Raw genomic sequence first — 21287 nt, forward strand, 5'->3', positions numbered from 1 at the left:
TTTAGACCTCTGTTAAAATGTTTGTCTCTCTTTTGATAATTTCAAAAATTCTGAAGACTTTAATATTTCTATCTACTTAAAAGGTAATTGAAATTACAAATAATATTCGGCCATCAATATATAGTTGAACAATTTTTTAAAATTTATAATGAGTTTTCATGTTTCTCACACAAACATAAAAATTACATCAGATTTCTATTCAAATTAAAGATTCAAATTTCAAGTACACGCACTATTGAAGAATTTAAAAATAATTCTTGCTATTTTCTTTTTTGCTTATGTCATTTGAAATGAAAAATCAAATTATATTAGCATTTAGAAACTGAAGGTTTAATTGTTGAATTCAGGGATTCTGATGGTGCTGTGATTCGACCATTGCCTAAAGCCAAGAGGTTATTGTCAGAATCTATAAGTTTACCTCATATAGTACAAGTGAGTGTTTCTTTAAACAAAATGAAATAGTTTTAACAGTCATTAATCTATAATAAATTGACAGTTGAACAATATAATATTATTTATCAAAGAGACCAATTCGCTTATTCTTACTGTGCTCATTAACTGAAGAAAAAATTCTCAAAAGCAAGATTCATATTCAAGCTCATTCATAATGCAACATTCTTTACAAAAATTATACTTAGCCATATCATAACTCAATTTTCGAAATTAATATTTTATGTAAATTTTTCAATGTACCTTTAAATATAATTTTTTTTCAGAATTTTTTTTTTTAATTGGTTGATCTTTATTCACTAGCTATGGCTTTACGAGATAGGGTATCCATCATCACTAAATGAGAAAATGGTCATGGAAGTCACAAAATAAAATAGCAGGTCACCGATTTTTTATGTTTTTTGAGAGACCCCTTTTCCCTTACATTCTAGGCTATTGGAAATGCAGCATTGAATGCCTCTTTCTTCTCCCCCCCCCCCCCCTGTTTCTTTTCTCAATTTTTTTTTTCCGCCGGGGATGGATGGGTGAGGAGCAACAGGAAAGAACAAGGTTATCTGTGAATGTGTAGCCTACAATGGGCGTGTAAATGTGAGCCGATCTCCCAGTTAAAAAGTCTCACCACAGAGAGCAACAGGCCTACAAACAGTACAAATTTTTAATCATTACACTGACTTCACTTCTGAAATAAAAATGGCAGCGCTGAAAAATCAGACACGACACTAGATACTCACTCAGACTGTTAGGTACACACACTTACACTTCCAGCACTACTCACTAGGTAGTGAATTGCACATGGCGATAGACCTGAGTTGTGCTTGGTTTGAAAGAAAGCCTACATTGGGCAGACTTTATGGGCTGGGAGAAAGAAGCTGTTTAGCTGGATGCTTCACTTCATTGCTTCAATGTGTCTACATTGAAAAAATGCAGGTGTCGGGGGGGGGTGAATATGATTGAAGTGTTCAAAATTTTCAATGAGATGGATAGGATGGACCATGAGTTAATACACCGTCAATCAACTGCTTCGACAAGGGGACACCAGTATCGTTTAGTAAAAGACAATTCTATTATATAGTGTCGCAGAGAGTTTTTCTCTAATAGGGTTGTCATTAAATGGAATAGCTTACCTCAGGGGTAACGAAGTGGGATAAATCGAAAAGATATCTGTACTTAGATAAGACAAATGTAATCTTTTTTTATGATCAGTGTACTATATTTTTGTTTATTACTTTTTTCTTTTGTGATATGTGCTTCTGTATTGGGTTGCTGTATTTTGGTTATATTTGACATCCATATTTTTTATGGACTTCTTTTTTCAGCCACCTCAGTGGGTAATTTGCCTTTTCTGGCCTTTGTATTTGTATGAACAAAAAATAACTTTTCTTTCTTTGCTTGTCCGGATGTTTTAATGGCTTTAATATACACTTAAGGCAGTATTCTCAAAATCATGCAATATCATTTCCTAGAGGAAGGTGATGGGGCTGTGACAGACTTAGGGCAGTCGAGAGTCCTCTTGGGATCAATATTGGGTTTTCATGAGATAGAGGGTGGATTTTTTTTCCTGAGATTTTTTCCTCAATATTTTCATTTATTTTTTTAAAATCATGTCTATGTTTACAGACTAGCAAAAATGCAACAACAAAATGGTATATGCATGTCACAGAATGAGAGCGTTCAAGAGATTCAAGAGAAGACATACATTGGACTAGAACAGTGTCTTAATCAAATTGATGTATTGTTTCCCATTATGTTGTGTTGTGATGCAATATTTTGGCTGAATTTAAAGGAATACAGTGACCAGCTTGTGATCCAGATTGACACCAGAGCATGACAATAGAGCAAATAATAAGCATCTAATATTCGAAAAATCTGAATATTATAAGGAATATGTGGAATCCATCCTGTGGAAGGGCTCTTGGTTTGGTCCATGCCTGGTAAAGGTGGTTTTGTTGTGTCCATGGAATTAATAACAATTGGTTTCAGTGCCCACTAACAGAGAATTTAGATGAGTTAAGGCAAATTCAGAGTTCTCCAAGTTTTAACCATGTTTATCTGTCTGATGTAGTGCCACAGAAGCACGGAAAGCTATTACTCTGTTGAAGGAAAATGATGGAAAAGAAACTCAAATGGCAATCTTCAGGTTATAAACATGGTGCAAGCAGGTTTTTTGATTCAACAATCAACACCGGCTGGAGAGGGAAAATGAGTGCTGCCAAAAATTGACTTGCAGTGTATACACCCTCTACTGTGCTCCCCTGCATGGATGAATGGTGCGCTGACTGTTGGAATCAGAAAATCTGCCTGCGTAATGTTTGTACCTTCACATGAAGGTTTTGGCTCTTGTGTTCAAGCAATGTTCCCTTTAATTTTTCTTAAATTTCACATTCACCCATCGGCTTGTCTGTACACAGTTATGCAATCTGTAAAGAAATTGGCTGATTCGTTTGCATTCTATTTATACTATGTTTCAATGATGTAGCGAGTAGGGGGACTTGGGGGGTCTGGTCCCCCATCATCCAAGTCATTTACATATTTTCACGGGATTACAACATTTGAACAATATTATTTTATTATGGCAACAATACGATTGGCAATGATCGCCAATATGCGACCACTGCCGCTGATTGCCGACAAAAAGGTAAATAACAATGTATTCATTTAAGCATAGAATGATGATTTTGGACCTTTACAGCAGGTTCTGTAGATACATTACACATTAACTTCAAGTATGATGCTCGACCGGAAGATATCAGCCAATTTTAACATCTTTTATATTTTTCTTATTATTAAAGGAGGCAACTTTTGCGCGCTATAGCGACTTGAAAATAAAAACTTTATTTTTTTTTTGACCCACCAGTGCCTGTGCAGCTTAAAGGAAACATTTTGTTGTAGTTGCTGCAGCTCTGATAGGAAGAAAACTGTGCTGGGGAGGGGTAAGGTCTTTGCTCGCCAGACATCCATATATATGACCAGTGAGGACATATGCATGGGGAAGTTTGCATTATATATTCGTTAGTTACTAAGGAAAGCAGCCGTCGTGAAAAGTTTCTTGTGGGTAGGGGGCTTATATATAAGTGGCCTAAGCTGGTAGGTTCCTGCAAATATACCATGCTGTATATGAATTTTTAATTGAAAAGTAAAATTATTTCAATTAAAATGAAACTTTTTTGTAATAAAATAATATTGAAGTTTTAAATGAATTTCTTATGTTGGGCTATAATTATAGTACGAGATTCATCGAAAGACTGGTTATTTGTGGAGGTGAAGATTACAAGGAAGAAAATTCATCACTGCCCCCACGGGGACTCGAACCCTGGTCTCTCTTTTGCCGGACGAGTGCTCTACCATCTAAGCTATGGAAGCAGATAGAATATTTCAACCTTGGAGCGTATATATATGTTGAAAGGCACCGTACAGGGACGGCGTCAACAATAAACTAAAAGCTCGTGAATGACAAAGGCCAACCAGTTGGCCATATGCATATGCATATGGCAGAATATGAAAACTAGTTTTTCGATGAATCTTGTACTGACAAGTGGAGAGGACGTTTCTATACGTATAATTATAGTGTCCCCCTCTTGTTGTTGAAGGTCAACAGTCATCACTACTGAGAGGCTTCATTCCAATGTTGGCATATCTAATAGTAATTTAATATATGCTTATTCTTGAGCAGATAAGAGAACAAATCTCATCTTGTCTCAAATACAAATTTTCCCTATTAATATTTTTTTGTATTTCTATGATATGAAAACATGATTTTAATTTTTTTAGCTTCTGTTGACGTTTGATCCAGTTTTGGTTGAAAAAGTTGCATCCTTGCTCACACTTGTCATCCAAGACAACCCAGAAATGCCTAGATTGTATCTTACTGGGTTCTTTTACTTCATACTGATGTATACGGGCTCAAATTTGCTGCCAATTGGAAATCTGCTGCAAATTACTCATGCTAGTCAAGCATTTCGTTCAGATGAGGTATCGCTGTGTTCTATTTTGTCTCAAAAAAGTTATGAGATTAAGTTGCAAGATCTTTTTTTTTGTAAAAACAATATTTACTGATATACACATCTTCACAAGCTTTCAAGAGAACAAAAATAAGAGCGCATACAAAACTTTATTGATTTCTTTTATGCTATACAAAATATGTGGATGTTATTTTACCTTGTGCTTTTATATTAATATAGTTTCTTTGATTTTAATGTCAGTTAATCTAATTTCAGTTCTTTGAAAACAGTGGGTAAGAATCCTTGAGTAATTTTTTTTTGCATTCTTTTGAAATTACTAACAAGCCATATTACTTCAATACATAAACTTATTAAAATTTTGTAGTACTTGAAAATTTTTTCAATTCAATTTTATTCATAAATACAAAACAATATAAGCGGGATAAAAATTGCTAAGAAGCGGAGACTTGGCTCTTACTAGCAATCACAATTTTTGGGGTTTTAGACAGTTGTAAGGATTTGATTCAGAATTATATAAGGTAATAATAAATAAGAGAAGACAAAAGAAAAAAACAAGAGAAAATAGAAAAAAATAAGGGGGAAATATATATATATATATATTTATTTTTTTTTTTTTTTCGAAAATGACAAAATAAAAAAAACTTTGTGGTGGCAATTGCGGTGCAACAACAATAGTAATCAGAAATAAATTATTTGATCTGTTTTCCCATCATTTGATTCCGACATTTTGTTGAATTGAAATTAATTAAAACGTCAAAAGAAAAATTACCAATAGATTAAAAGAAGAATGTTGAAAAGGTTATGAAGGTAGTCAGAAAAAATTAAGGAGACATAACCTGTGGCAAATGGAAAGTAACATGATTTAGAAAAGCGGTTGGTGAATGCAAAATTTTTTAAAAGAAATGTTCAATGTTGGTGATAGTAAAAAGATATTTTTTCAAGATTTTCTTAAAAGTGGGTATAGATGCTGTACTGTTAATAATTTCATTTGGTAAATTACTTGTAAAAATTTAGAATTAGATAGGTGAAATGTTTTTTACCAACTGTTTTATTAATTTTTGGAATTAAATAAAAATTATTTAATTTTGGGGAAGATCTAAAGCTATTAATTGGTAAAGAAAATTGTTTTTTTTTTCAAAATAAGAATAGATTTTAGAAAGTATGAATGCCGCAAAGGGAGGATATTTAATGAAAGAAAAAGCTCACGTGACGAACTGTAGTTGTTAGTGATTAGTCTGATTAGTCTTTTTTGAATACAAAATCGAAGGATGTAGATTAGTAATGTATTGAGATTCCCAAATTGATAGTCCATAAAGTAGATGAGTGTGACAAAAAGCGTAATATAATACCAAAAGAAATGCGAAGTTGATATGATTTGAGGTAGTAGAATCTGTATATAAGATATCAAAGTTTAGAATGAATATGCTATATATGTGAATATATAAATATATATCCTGTTTGATGAATATGATGTATTTACATACAAATAATGAATACTCTAAATCATGGTTTCCCAAACAGGATATAACTTGAAGAATGAGCTATTTTTAAATTTTATTCAAATTTTAAAAGTGTACAAATTTCTGGTAAAGTGAGTGGAAAAAAAATTCCCCCAGAAAAGTAGCCTCCTCACCAGAGTAGGGGGAGAAAACATGTTTTTTTAGGACAGAATACTCAAAGAAATAGGCAGCCATATGAAAGGTGAGGAAGTGTGTAAGAATTTTTACAGGTGGTGCCCCTGTTCATTTTAGTAAGTACGAAAATGAAAAGAAAGGGTTTTACTAAAACTAGTGAATACCTCACGTCCTCATTATTCACTTGAATTGGTTGAAGCCTGAGACTATTATTTCACTGGTCTGACCCAGAAGACCATAAATACGTTGAAATATGTTGGTTGAAAATCCACCTAATATACTCATGCATTTATTAAGTAAATGTGATATAATAAGATAAATATATTTCTTAAAATATATATATTTAATTTTTTATAATGCATTTTGGTGTTTTGTAACAGGCTCAGAGCTCTAACCTTATGACACGCAGCATCCTTGGTCAGTTGTTGCCTGAAGCAATGGTGTGTTACTTAGAAAATCATGGTGCAGAAAAATTTGCAGAAATATTCCTTGGTGAATTTGATACTCCTGAAGCTATATGGAATAATGAGATGAGGTATAGTTTCATGTGCTTCTGTGCATAATAACAGTGATCTCTTAATGTGTTTATCACGAGAGGTTGATTTGCCATTTCTACTCAATCTCTTGGATATTAATAGTTCAGGATTTAGATATAATTCTAATCAGCATCTGTAATATTTCCAGCTGAGTAAAATAACAAATCCAACAAAAAGAGCAGATACAATTCTGATGTACGGATCTGCAGCGATGGGTGCTTTTTTTTTTTGTACTTTATTTTTTATTGTATACAAACCATTTGATCTGACGTCCCTGTCAAGACTAGCCTGACATTTCTCTATGTTGCTCATTGGACAGGATGATTTAGCAAGGCTGTTCAAACCAGGGGCTTTTTAATATGCATACTCTGTAATGGTCTGAATCATTTCACTGGCATTGTTGTTCATTGGGAATTCTTTGTGGATGATTTGAAGTCATTGAAATTTAACTAGGTTTATCAGACATGCTCATTTTGTAGATGCTCTACACATTTTGGTAACTCTACTATTGAAAGTTTTGAATCTTTCTTTTGATGTTGGTATATGAATAAAAAATTGCATTGCAAAGAATATATGCATATCAGTGTTTTTTTTAATATAATACTAGCTGTTACCCATAGCTTTGCTCTCTTGGATTTGGTTATCTGAAAATTTCTTGGTAATGATTTCCCTGTATAACATTTGAGCCCCTCATGACTCCCCTTGGGGGGGGGGGGGGAATTAAATTTTGAAACCCTTTTCTTAGTGAGCCTCTACATTACAAAATTATTAATTTCATATTTATAGTTCAACACTTTAGCCCTCGGTGATTATTGCCTCATAATAACCTCTAAACCCCCTTATTACCTTCTTGGTGTTGAATTTTGAAATATCCCTTTTTAGTGAGTCTCTAGGGGCAGAGCTGACAAAATTTTGCTGACGGGGGTGAGGGGGGGGGAAGGGAATCAGCAATTGTCAAAAACCTGCTGATGTAATACTTGATTGGCAACTAAAATGGTCCTCTCGTAATAGAAACTTGCATATTTCATTACATAAATTACTTTTTTCAGTTTTTCCTTTGTTTATAGATATTGTTTTTTAACCCTCTGAGGGGCGCTTTTTATTTTTTGCAATATTTAATGAAATATCTTCATAAATTTAATGTATGGGCCTTATGAATGAAATATGGTGAGAATTTTTTTTTGCATTCCTGAGAAGGGAGGTGGTTGCTGATTTACTGGCATATCCACTGCCCACCTTTGTATAGTATGATAATGAATTTTCAAGATTTTATTTTTGCATCAAAAGGATAAGTATAGTAATTATTTATCCTTTCCTTGGTAAATATTAATAAAAAATAAAAATTTTAGAAATCTTTAATGTGATTTAAAAATGCGATGATAATGCATAGTAATATTTTTCTGTTATATTTTCCTTTCCTCAGATGAAACTGATTTATAAAAAATATATATTACATCGTAATATATTTTGAAAGCAATATATAATTTTAAAATACTGTAATTACAGACATTAACCGGTACAGTTGCATTCATAAAAAGCCGGGCGACCCTATTTTTGCTAAAATATTTTAATGCATGGATACAATCGGTATATAAAGCATATAGATTTGTTTCTTACCAAATTCCCAAAATTTTTCTTGAAGACCAACTTCTTTTTCTTCAACTTTGTGTTGACCGAGGAGAAATGTAACATTACCGTTAGGCCCCGGTGGAAATGGTCCTTATTCTAGTAATTTTTTGTTTATTTTTGTCTTACCTTTTTAAATTTTTTCTGGGATCGATCCTTAAGATCGTTTGTTACCGATTGGCTGCCATGTTTGTTTTGTATTGTTGCCAGATTCTGGGTTATATTATTTTTTGCAGTATTACCATTCTCTGTGATAATATTTAAATGAGATGTTGAATTAAGTATCGTAGATCCATCCATGATTGGTTCCTTTCATGATGTGTGATGGGATTGTGCTCAGAGAAATACCAGATACACAGCGAGATACAGCACGGATTTATTTCTTCTAGACACTCGAGTCTGTCATAAAGACATTTTGCTCTGTTAAGGCATACATCAAGTGATCTCTCAATAAGAGTGATGTACTGAAAGTGGAACGGCGTGCTTGGCCTCTCAGCCACTCTATGGTTTGATCGGGGGCCTGCCCGGGTAACACCTCATGTTGTTCAACGTCGTATTGCTTCCATTGTCTTCTCCACAGATTGACTGGTAGCCTGTCTGGCTACCTTCAGACCTGCCTTGGTATCAGCCTGATCTCGCCCTCAAAGCTGTGGTTGACCGGTAGCTAATGTTGTCTTAAGGCATGGGAGACATCTGGTGGAAATTTTCAAGAATTTGTCTGGTAGGGCCTCAGAACAATCACTTGGCCCAGGGGCTCATGATGCTCTTAAGATGGTCCTGCCAGTAGCTTAACCAGATACCTCATGGTGTGAATCAACGCTATCCTGGTTCAGGCATTTCTTGGACTGTTCGGTACGTACAAGACTAATTGACTGACAAACAAAGATCTAGGATTGTCTTTTAATTGACTGTGGCCCTGCTGACATAGATCTAGTGATATGGACGATGTGATCGCAAGGTAGTATTCCAGTCATCTCGACAAGTGGTGAGAGAGCGTTTTAATTATAGTTTCAGTAAAATAAATATGTTGTGAGAAAAGAGAAAAATTAACTTGTGATAACCAAGTGTGCAGATACAGGGGTTGGACAAAATAATATGAACACCTGTGAAATGAGACAAAATCTTTATTAATAGGCTGTTGGTTCTCCTTTTTCATTAATTACAGCTTGTGTCCGTCGTTGGATGGACAAATACAAGTCATGCACAACAGTCACAGGGATACGTAGCCACCACTCCAGCAAAAAGGCCACTAATTCAGAACGTGTCTTTGGAGGTATAAACCTACTGCACATTTTGGCCTTCAAAATACCCCACAAAGGTTCAATTATATTAAGATGAGGGGACCTAGCAGGTCACACGAGGTGTTGCAGTTCATCATGGTATTCATCAAGTCAGTCTCCGACAATTCCAGCAGTGTGAATGGGCAAATTATCTTCTTGGAACACAGGTCAAGAATCAGGGAACAAATATTGCACCATTGGATGAAGATGGTTGGCCAGAATACTGACATAAACCGCTGCATCCAGGACAACAAGTGGGCCGAGACCACAGTGAGACATCGTGCCCCACAGCAGTGGCGAGACTTTTTAATGGGGAGATTGGCTCGCATTTGTACCTTGAAGTTGGGAACCACAGAAAACCAACTTCAGCCAACCACCACTGTGGTGCTGGTGGGGTTTGAACCCAGATCCTCACGATGTGAGTCCGTCACTATGACCACTCGACTACCACAGTGGCTTGGATGTGAGGCAGAGACTCCACTGTATGCCATATTACCGGATGATCCCAACCATACCCCTAGTGACTATGTAGCTAAATTAATAAAAAATGCAAAGGAAGCTCAAAAACTTGCAAAACTACATATCTTAAAGGCCCCCCGGTGAAATATAAGAGTCGTTACGATGAGGCTCATTGTGATGTACAGTACAAGAAAGGTGATCTCGTCTGGATTTTCACACCAGTCCGTAAAGTAGGTTTGTCCGAGAAGCTTCTGAAGCACTACTTTGGACCATATCATGTTTTGAAGAAGCTGTCAGAGGCCACGTATGAAGTAAAACTATGTGAAGAAAAGTCCCAGAAGAAGCGGCAGTTAAAGGATATCATTCATGTTTTATGGATGAAGCTGTATCATAACCCAGAAGAGCAACAAGATCTACATCCAGAGGAACCAAGCATCACACTAAAGAATGCGAGCCAACATCCAGATATATCCCATGGCCCTGTAATCTTCCTGGCCCTGTGACGAGGAGTTGGACCAAGCAGTGTCAACGAGCTGCTGAAGCTCTTGAGAGGGGAGAAATGCAAGGAAAGACAACACCGGCAGCTATAGCATAGTGGTAGTGTATATGTCTCTCATCCCGTGATCCCAGGTTTGAATCCTGGTATGGACAAAAAAGGCATTTTTCAAGGTGCGTATGTGGAATTTCTAGAATGTTCTCTGAAACCGGAAATACGTTTGATATTGATTTACATACTAGTTTCTGGAATGTTCCAAGAGCCGTATGTAATCCGACACTGAACGATTACTAGTGCACTCAATTGTTCTCTCCTGTAACGACTACCTTCTCACGAGTGTGTGAAGAATAAATCCAATTAAAATTCATAAGTATTTGGTTGTTGAACCTGGATTAATTCACCAAACCATGTTACAATATGCTTGCTTTTTCTATAAAATTAACTCAGTCGTATGTGTTATGTAGATAGACATCATACAATGTAATTCCGATTTGCATAACATGATTTCCATTTCATTTAGAGGGAAAAACCAATCGCGCGTGTCCAATTTTTTTAAACACAACTAACTGTGTATAAAATCTAGGGTAGATTTTACAAGTTTTTTTTTTTTTTTTATAATTTATATGGTAAACAAATTAATGTTAAATAAAACTTTCGAAGAAAATGAAAATATTTGAGTGCACGGTTGATTAAATTAATCTGTGATTATTTTCATTATTCGTAGTCTAGAAAAATGTGCGATCCTGATCACGTTGCTATTTTGAATTGTTGCAAATGTCTGTAAAAGTTCCTATAAAAATCTGTTATCATTTCATTATGCAAATTGGATATTTTATTTTTCTATTGGTCGTGCTCTGGTGTATATTTTTTTTGAGATAGTTGGATCGTGCCGCACTTCCTTTTTAGGTATAAATACCTGGAGTCATGAACATTCAACCCTGCTTTCAATTCCTTTCTCATTACTACTTCACTTGAGGTGAAGGTGATCACCTCTTGGTAAATCGTCTGTTCCGCTTGCAGTATGATATAATCACTCAAGTTATCCACCTGTCTAGTTACCGAGATTCCACTGTATCATATTGCTTTTTTCATGCGACACATAAATTAAAATCTGGTTGCTAATTTCTGTTGAAGAATTGTAACAGTTTTATTTGGTAGGTTGCAGAAGGGGTTCTACTTCATTGATGTCTTTCTCACATGTACTGTATAATTGTTTTCAATATTTTCTGAAAGGCATATTTTGTGCTGATGAAATTTAATTTTTCCCCGTTTATTGGTTACATACAAAAGTCTTAGAAAGGCGTCGTTTTTCTATGGTGAATGAATTTACAAAATATGTCTGTTTAGAGTCTGACAATACTGAGTCCGTTTAAAGTCTCAGTTGGAAGTCATGGTTACGGTGTACGAAACGACAGAGGAAACCGACTCGTCGAATTTGTAGAGAGCGAACAGTTATGCATCATGAATTCATTTTTTAAAAAGAAACCCCAAAGAAAGTGGACCTGGAGAAGCCCAACTGGAACAACTAGTGAGATCGACTACATCCTATCTAATAAGAAGCATATGATGCAAGACTGCAGTGTTCTCAACAAATTCAATACAGGAATAACTGTCATAGATATGGTAAAGCTTCAAGAACATCAATATAAATTCCAGTTAGAGCTGGAGAATCGACTATTGAGACGCACCAGGCCCCTTAGGTAAGGGGTCATTCAAGTATAACGTCAGCATCGATGGGGGAGGGGGTTCCCAATTTGCTGACTTTTGATGACAAGGGGGGAGGGGGTATGGATGATGGTTAAGTCATCAACCACCCTTTATGAAAATATGAAATATTTTTAATGGCATCTTACTCGGTCCGTCAAAAACGAAAAAAATCTTTGGATGTATTGTGGGCGCCTGAACTAACATTCTCCTCAAAGATAAATTCCTTACAGAGCCTCTTCAGTGATCTCTAAATGTTTCACGGATCCCTCAAGTGCTCAGGAAATATGTCCGGGCTGCTTAAGTGTTCTGGAACTGTGTAACGCATCACTCAAGTGATCCATAATTATGCCTCGGACATGACCCCCACTTCCTGAAGCAGGGCCCCCTGGGCTGGGATCTTTCACGGCCCCTTTATGATAAATTTATAGCATGAAAAAACAAAAAAATAATGAAAATCAAACCCCGCCCCAGGGCTGGAGCCTTCTCAGACCACCCCTTGTGGCAGTCATGGCCACGGATCACTTAAGTAATCTGGGAATGTTCCGCGGGTAACTTGAGTCATGTAGAACCACAGTGGAGGCCGCTTAACTGCTCTAAAATTGTACCACATGTCACTCAAGGGATCTCTAAATGTGCCACGATCGGTCAAGTGTTCTGGAACTGTGTCACGGATTACTTAAGTGATCTTTGAATGTGTGACGAGCTTACTTCAGTGATCTTTGAATGTGCGACGAGCTTACTTCAGTGATCTTTGAATGTGCCACAGGCTCACTTCAGTGATCTGAAAATGTGCCATGGGCCACTTGAATGCTCTAGAATTGTGTCATGGATTATTTAAGCTATCTGTGAATGTGCTGCTTGGTTCATTTTCACAAAATTGGGTTTGAGGGGGCAAGCCACATCAGATAAGCTTCAGGCCCACATTTGGTCCGGGGGGGGGTCCAGGTTTTATCATATATGGCTTAAAGTGAGGGTTGCAATGAATTTCTTAAAAAGAAATTTTGATTTCTCACCCTTCAAATAGCTTTGAAATTGACAGAAATCGACTATAATTTTATATAAAGGTATTTTCTTTGAAAATTTAATTTTTTAAAAATGTTTTTTACATTAAAAAATACTTTTTCATCTGGGGGGACGCACGAGCCCCCTTGGCTCCCCTCCTGTGTACGTTTCTGATTCCAACAATATGCGTTAGAAGGTAGGGGGCAGTGCTGACGAAATTTTGCTGGGGGGGGGGTCAAAAATGGCTAAAAATTTTCTGACCTAATACTTGAACGGCCCTTAAGGGTGGGAGTGCCGTCAAAAAGAATGGGCACACCCAGGCACAGCTTGAGGGTCCAAGAGAAGAAGAAACCTCACAAAAATTAGATCTGGTTGAAACTTTCGATAATTTGCCTAATAGGGAGGGCCTCAGAAAAATCACTTGGCCTGGAGGCCCGTCAAAGGTCCCAGTGCAGGCAGCGTTGGAGGATGTGTGGGACCTCTTATACACTTTATTATGTCAGGGGTTCTCAAACTTTTCCACCCGCAGCACCTCTTTTTATAATCATCGCTTATCTGCGGCACCCCAGAGCAGTTTAACAGTCTCTTCGGAAAACCTTTTCAGGGTGCCGCGGCGCACAGTTCAATAACCCCTGCATTATGTATTTGCATCACTTTCTGTTTTCAATGTAAGCTTCCCCAATATTCTGAAACCACTTTACTCAAATGACCCGCAACGTTACTGTGTGGTATTGGTTGTCAATTTAAATGATATCGGGGAACTTGAAATGCGAATTCAACTAAATTATCAACAATCCAATCCAATCATTGATTAAAAACTGTAAAATACATACGATAGAACTATTCAATTTCAGAATACGCATTAGCATGGTTTTAAAGTATTGATGATCAAAACCATCATTGATTGATGATTAAACCTATTTTCCACCACTTTATTTCGGTTTATAATAGAAGATTCGAAAAAAAACAGGGCACCCTACTTCAAAAAGGGACGTATGGTCAGGCGAAAATATATGTAAATGTTATGGTCTGTACAGAGAAATGACTCGCATACTTCGAGCAACACCAATCATTTCTGACTTCCGGTGTCCCTGAAGGGCATGCTAGCCAACATTGTATCATCATACATTTATATTTTCAGTAATCATATACATGTAACAGTTTGTATGTTTCTATTAGAAGAATGAAGCCTAATGTTTTTTTTACTTGTAATGATTGACATTATTCTCTTGTGGAATAATTGATAACTGAATTTTCTATATTTATAATAGGAGAATGATGATTGAAAAAATTGCAGCTCATTTAGCCGATTTTACTCCACGCTTGAGATCAAATACAAGAGCTTTGTATCAGTATTGTGCTATACCTGTCATACAATATCCACAGCTGGAGAGAGAGCTCTTCTGCAATATTTATTATTTAAGACATTTGTGTGACACTGTTCGTTTCCCTGATTGGCCAATAAAGGAACCGGTAAACTTTTTGTTGCTCTATAATTCTATTTTGAATTTGATTAAAAACTTACCAACTTCTAAGGATTGTCAGTAGTTTTATGAATAGTTGCACTAAAATATGAAACTATGGGAAACTCTCTCAATACTAAGGAAATTGTTTTTAATCAGATATTTCCTTCCACCCCCCCCCAAAAATAAGATCTTTTGCATACCTTGTGCTATATTTATTTAATTTTTTGACAATTTTATCCACAGAGTAAATATAGTACAATACAAGCAATAAAAAATTGGGTAAACAACGACATGGCGTTTACTAGTAATCACTAAATGTTTTTATTTTAGATATTTGGATTCAGTATGAATATGAAAGACAGAAAAAAAAGAAAATCACACTAGGTCATTAATTAAAAAAATTGAAAGTGTTGTATCGTGAAGTTAGTCGGAATTAAGTAACCATTGAAAAATAGGAGTACTGTCTGAACATTTTTAAAAAATTGCTCAATGTTAGTAATATTAAAAAGGTATATAGAAACGTCCTCTCCACTTGTCAATGCAAGATTCATCGAAAGACTGGTTATTTGTGGAGATGAAGATTACAAGGAAGAAAATTCATCACTGTCCCCGTGGCGGCAGTGATGAATTTTCTTCCTTGTAATCTTCATCTCCACAAATAACCAGTCTTTCGATGAATCTTGCATTAAAAAGGTATTTTTTTCAAAATTTTAATGAAGGTGGATATAGATGCTGTTCATTATTAATTTCATTTGGTAAATTATTGTAAAAAATTTGAAACCAGATGTTTGAAATTTTTTCTGATTGTTTTATTAACTTTTGAATCCAATACAGTAAAACCTCCTCTAACAGCCACCTGCGAACAACAGCAATCTTCAAACAACGGGCACTTTTGCTGGTACCGATTGTGTCCCATAGGCTTAACATTACAAATAACCTCTGAACAACAATTTATAAACTATGGCCATTTTGGGCATGGAGTTTGAAAAAAAAAAATGTATATCGCTATAGTGATTGGATTTTGATTTTATTGGTGCCAAACATAATGCTATGAGAAAAATAATTTTCAAGGGGTCACCCCCGAAATTCTGTGGAGAAAAAATTATGCTTTCTTTTCCTGGGTATAAATACTAGATGGGTACATTGAAGTCAGTGGAAAGGGGGGGGGGGGTCCTCTGAGCCCTTAGGGCTCCGTGTGCACCTCTATAGGGCTCCGCGGCGACTCGAGGAAAATAAAATCAGTAATTTCATAGACAAATAAATAAATGAGGCCTACAAGGTTCTGCCGTAAAAACTATAAAAGTACTCCTCGAGTCAAACAGGGCTCTGCCATAGAAATTATATACTAAAAAGGGCTCTGCGAGTCAAAAAGGTTGAGAACTGCTGATCTATAGTTTTGCCGCGGGTCACTAATGTGATCTGAGAATATACAGCTTAGTTCTTTCTTACAAAGTTAGGTTTGATATTATGTGCGCCACATCAGATGACTCCGAGAGTCACATTTATCCCACACATGGGTTGAGCATGTATGGTTTAGCTCAGTGTTTCCCAAAGTGGGCAATATTGCCCCCTGGTGGGCGATGGGATGGTCCAGGGGGGTGGCGATTAAAGCTACAGGTATAACATAGGATCCTATGGGTTCACTTGAGTTGGGGGCGATGAGAAAAAAAAGGTTACTGAAGAAGGGGTGATGGAACAAAAAAGTTTGGGAAACTATGGTCTAGTTAGTTGGGCTTGGGTGGGAATGAATAACTATTCAGAGGTTGCTGGTATACGCTGTCATAATCCATATCAAGTTTTTTTTTTGTTAAGTTATTTCTGTTGTGTTCTATTTCAATACTTCAAGCCTAAATTTTATGATGCAAAAATAGCGCTGTAGATTGATTAACAGGGCTGCAACTAGATGGTTGGTCAGCCGGAGCATGCACACATTTTGGCGCCCCCTTGTAATGTTGAAGGAGAGTTTGAAGGGTGAAATTTGCCCCCCCCCTTTCTGGTTCAGTGTACCAGATCCACCTGATTCCCCTCCAGTTACCACCCTGTTGATTAATTAATTATTATGATATTACAGTGTCAATTCTTAATCGAACTTTCTAATATGATCAAATATACAATTATCATAATCACAGAATGAATTGTCATTTTACATGTTATATAGATGGAAAAACTTTAGTAGTTTTATTTTTCAGAAAAAAAATGGCCATTCCTAATGTTCGCTCCCGAATAGCCGGCCACATTTTCATGGTCCCGTTAGTGGCCGTTATTTGGAGGTTTAACTGTATTATTATATCTTAGAAAAGCTCTGAAGCTTTTAATTGGTAAATAAATTTTTGTCCTTAAAAATTGGGACAGACTTTAGAAAGTATAGATGCCACAAAGAGAGGATGTATAACAGCAGTAAAGATTGTGTGATGATCATCTATAGTTGTTAGTAATTAATCTGATTAGTCAATTTTGAATTCAAATCAAAGGGTGTAGATTATTAATGTTGTCAGATCCCTACCTGATAGTCCATAAATCAGGTGAAAATAATTAAAAGAATCTCAGACCAAAAGAAATGAGGGGTTGATATATGATTTAGGGTAGTAGAATCATTAGATTAGTTATGAAAGTGTAGAATAATATACTATATATGTGTGATTTCTCTGAGAATCAATGGAAACTCCTCTGTATTTAAGGGTATTAATTAGAGATGGGACAAATATTTGGCTGCTGTTCAGTAGGGCCGAATATCTGTATAAATCTAAGCACAACAAATTAATTTTTAAAAAGTTATATCAATTAGAATTTTTGCATAAATTAAAAATTTCTGATTCTGTAAGTAATATTAAAATACAATATTATTTCATCAGTTTTGATTGTCAGTATCATGGCAATAAAAATCTTTGTTACCAGTTTCTTAATATTTATTTAAATAATCATTTGCATAATTAAAATTCATTATCAATCATTTGAAATTATCAGTAATTTTATTTTCAATTAAAAACACCAATTTTATCTATAATTGTGATGAATTTTAAGAAATTTATATTCTTCCAAAATATTAGCTGGATATTTTGTATTGGGCCAAACAACTATTCGTCCCATCTCTAGTATTAATCTGTTGAAGATTAACACAGTCACACAACAGGATCCCACACCCAAATGTAACCAGGAATTTACCAGAATCCCGGATGAGAAATAAAGTTGAACCAGGTCACATTTGTGTACTTAATTGGACTTTGGTGCTGAAGAAGTTTTTATACAAATAAAAACAGAAAAGCCACAACTTCCTCAATGAGGGGGCTAAAAAAGATGCCTATAAAAAATATAGATGCCAAATATATTTAAAATATACAGGGTTTGTACATCCTTACAAACTGTTAAAAGTCATGACTTTTATTTCCCCTCTGGAAGGGCCCTTATAACTTATGTTTTACACCCACTCGTGAAAAAGTCCTTATTTTTTTCTCTGAAGCGATTATCCTACTTAGAATAGGCATGCCCCATGGTGATGAATAGCATTACCCAGAAAAATAAGAGGAAGCTTCCCCAAATATAGAGTGGGGAAAAAATCTTCCTTTGCAATAGAGGAAATGTGAAAGCAGGGGAGGGGATTAAAACATCCAGTGGTTGTGCATACCTGCCATTGCGATTTTATCGTATTTAGAACAATTTTAGCAAATTAATATGATTATACGCTTTTGGTTTTTGTAAAAATATGATTTTTTACTGAATCGCTAATACTGACGTTTTCTGCCTGTGTCCCAAACTGGTCAGTGTTAGAAATCGATGGTCCAGTGATCGACATCACTCCGCGGAACCAGTAGTCGAAAATTACCCCATGGTGAGAAAAATTGGAATATCAGTGAGAGTTTTCGTGGTAGTTTTATTGGTGTGGCTTATGTACCGAAATGATGTCTCGACCTGCCTCCCTCTGACTGTATTATGTAGTATACTGAGTAGTGCCTCAATCCTTTAGCATTCATTTGATGGATCAATATTTATCCAAAATTTGCATGCCATCCTAACCCTTTATGCTTTCATGAGCTTATTTTTTAATTCAGGCCGAATTTTCTAAATGGACTTGTAGCTATAATTGAGTTAATAATTCATGTGTGGTGTGTGTTTTTTAGGAAAATAATAGACCATTATTTTCCAATATTTGAGTATTGTCAAAATTTTTTTGTCAAAAATTTATAAAATTAATTTTTAATATAAAGTTAATCAGTGTCTGAAATTTTCAGGATTTTTGGAAATTTCAAACACAAATAATATTGCACTATGCACTTGATATAGTTCTATTAATACTGATCATTCAGGTGACTAAAATGTCTAATTTTGAGATAAATATCAGTTGATTTTCAACCCTTTAGCATCCATCTAATTCATTTTTATCTTTTGGATTTTTTCGCTCAATTGAAGGATCCTGTGTCCCATTGAGCAAAATTATATTTCATTTTAGATAAAACATTACGGTAGAGCAAAAATGTCAAAAGATAGACACAAACAATTTTTCGTTGCTGAGTGGGTCTCTTCCTGAGAATGTTTTTTGTTTTTTTTTAAATTAACAATCCAATCATTTTAGAGGGGTGGCCCTGAATAAATCTTTTTTTTTTAAATTTAACATTGTAAAATTTGCAACAGCAGAAGCCAGAGATAAATCCAGTCTTGGGGCCCCCACTAAAAATCTGCAATAAAATAGGAGCCTGCTATAAATTTACCTATTGGGCCCATCAAAAATCTGCATATTGGCTTCTTGCTCCTTGGTTGGGGAATCTTGGATTTTATTTTGTTAAAATGACTATGAATTAAAATTTTCCTTGATGATCATGGGTGGGGGAGGGGGGGAAGTGCCACTTTTCATAGCACTCTGACAAGAGTGGGACAAAATAAACAAGATATGATGTGATGAATGGTAATGTGTGTTAGTTTTGTTTGTTGCAACATGTGAAAAAAGCCAACTTTACAAAACTGGTAATGTTGTGATGAATGTTTTTATTTTCTTCACACTTATTTTGATTTTAGGTGTATTGCAAAATATATGTGTAGTGTGTATATGATGAATGGATAAAAATAGTTAATTGATTGAATGAAGGAAAGATAAATTAAAAAAATTTTCCACATTTATTAGGCTTTCCAACTTTATTTAGAAATTATGTATAATCACTGGTTGAAAATAATAATCAAAATGTAGTAGAATTGAATCGAACTTTCTTTATCAAGACGATTTGCAATTATGCATAACTGGTGTATCACTTTTACTGTAACATATACATTTTAACTTTAAAATATATAGGAAGCAATTGCAACTGAAGCCGAACATCGTATAAATGTGAATGTTGTACAAACAAGATTCCACTGTATATCGTACCTCTCCATTAGCGGACACTCCCTGTTTGACAAAATTTTTGGTCCCATGGGTGTCCATTATAGAGAGGTTCTGCTGTATTCATAAACTTTCCCTGATATTTAATTTTTAATAAAAAATGTTTTATTCATTCACAAATGCATATCATGTGAAGCTGTCATGACTTGTAGAAGAGAAAACTGGATGAGTTTTCTTAAAAATACATTTTGTGGCTCCATAAAAAAAATGTATATGAAAGAGAGCATTAGAATGAAAAATGAAGTCAATTATTTTGCAACTTATATATGAGCATATTTTCTTAAACAGTTTACAGTGATTTAACTCTCATTTGGTTGACATCTGATATCTCTATCTTGCAGGAGTGGCTGCAGCTAAAGCAATGAATTCCGGGTCTTTTTACATTAAAAACAAAATTTATTGCAAACTCACACAGTACTTCACTTCCGACTACTATAAATCACTTCAATACTACTACAGCAACTCACACTCTTTTTCCCTACTGAACTTCTCAATACCTAATCTTCATCGTAATGCTCTGTTACTGTTCGAATTTATGTTCCGAGACAGTTGCTTGTTACTCACGCATACTGTCACGGTATACCTACACATCATACTTTTAATTCTGAAAGTGGAAATCTTGAAACCATTGGACAAAAAATTTTGAAAAAATGATATTTAAAAGAAAAACAATCTGCATGGAGGGGAGGGAATTATTTTATTTTCAGTCTAAGTGAGATACAATTTTTTTATGGGGAATTGGGGGTGGGGGGGATCAGCCCCAACTACTTAAAATCTCCTTACTTTTTGTTTCGAAAATTTTGTACGAACCCTGATATAGCAACCCAATATATATCATGAAAAAACTAAAAATTAATATGTAATACACTGCCCATAAAAAAGATTATAGTTGTCTTGTCTAAGTATGGATAGCTTCTCGATTCCTCTCATTTTAAGCATCATATTTCATTTTAAATGTGTCAGTGGAGTTAGAATTCACAACCCCTAGGAGTAAGCTGTGTCATTTATTCACAACCATATTAGAGAAAAATTAAGTTACACCACAACCTAGAATTGTCCCTTACCAATTGATATTGGTGTGCCCCCCCCCCCCCATCAAAGCAGTCACTTGACAGTATATTCATTACTTATAGTCCATCCTAGAACAGTGTAGAGAAGTTGAGATTTATGACCACCACTGCCACAGTAACCTTGTGTATTAAAAGATCAAGTCAATAGAAGAAGTCAACTCATAAAAGAAAAGGATATAACCCTAGAACGCTGGTTCACAGGAATGAAAAAAACATAACTGAAGCCTCACCTGA

At 35.3% G+C, this 21287-nt stretch overlaps 1 protein-coding gene across 1 annotated transcript in view; it reads left to right on the top strand.

Moving 5' to 3' along the window:
• The window catches only part of Rme-8 (receptor mediated endocytosis 8), a 328909-nt gene that overhangs the window by 158782 nt on the left and 148840 nt on the right, over nt 1–21287 (top strand). The window contains exons 28-31 of the mRNA XM_089253740.1: nt 348–432; nt 4219–4419; nt 6424–6578; nt 14421–14622. Coding sequence (XP_089109866.1) covers nt 348–432; nt 4219–4419; nt 6424–6578; nt 14421–14622 — 643 coding nt within the window. The remainder of the gene's footprint in view (nt 1–347; nt 433–4218; nt 4420–6423; nt 6579–14420; nt 14623–21287) is intronic.

This window comes from Pholcus phalangioides, unplaced genomic scaffold (genome assembly GCF_987345545.1).
Source record: "Pholcus phalangioides strain wild (caught in Gottingen) unplaced genomic scaffold, Ppha-v1.0 ptg000039l_1, whole genome shotgun sequence".
In the NCBI taxonomy this organism is placed as follows: domain Eukaryota; kingdom Metazoa; phylum Arthropoda; class Arachnida; order Araneae; family Pholcidae; genus Pholcus; species Pholcus phalangioides.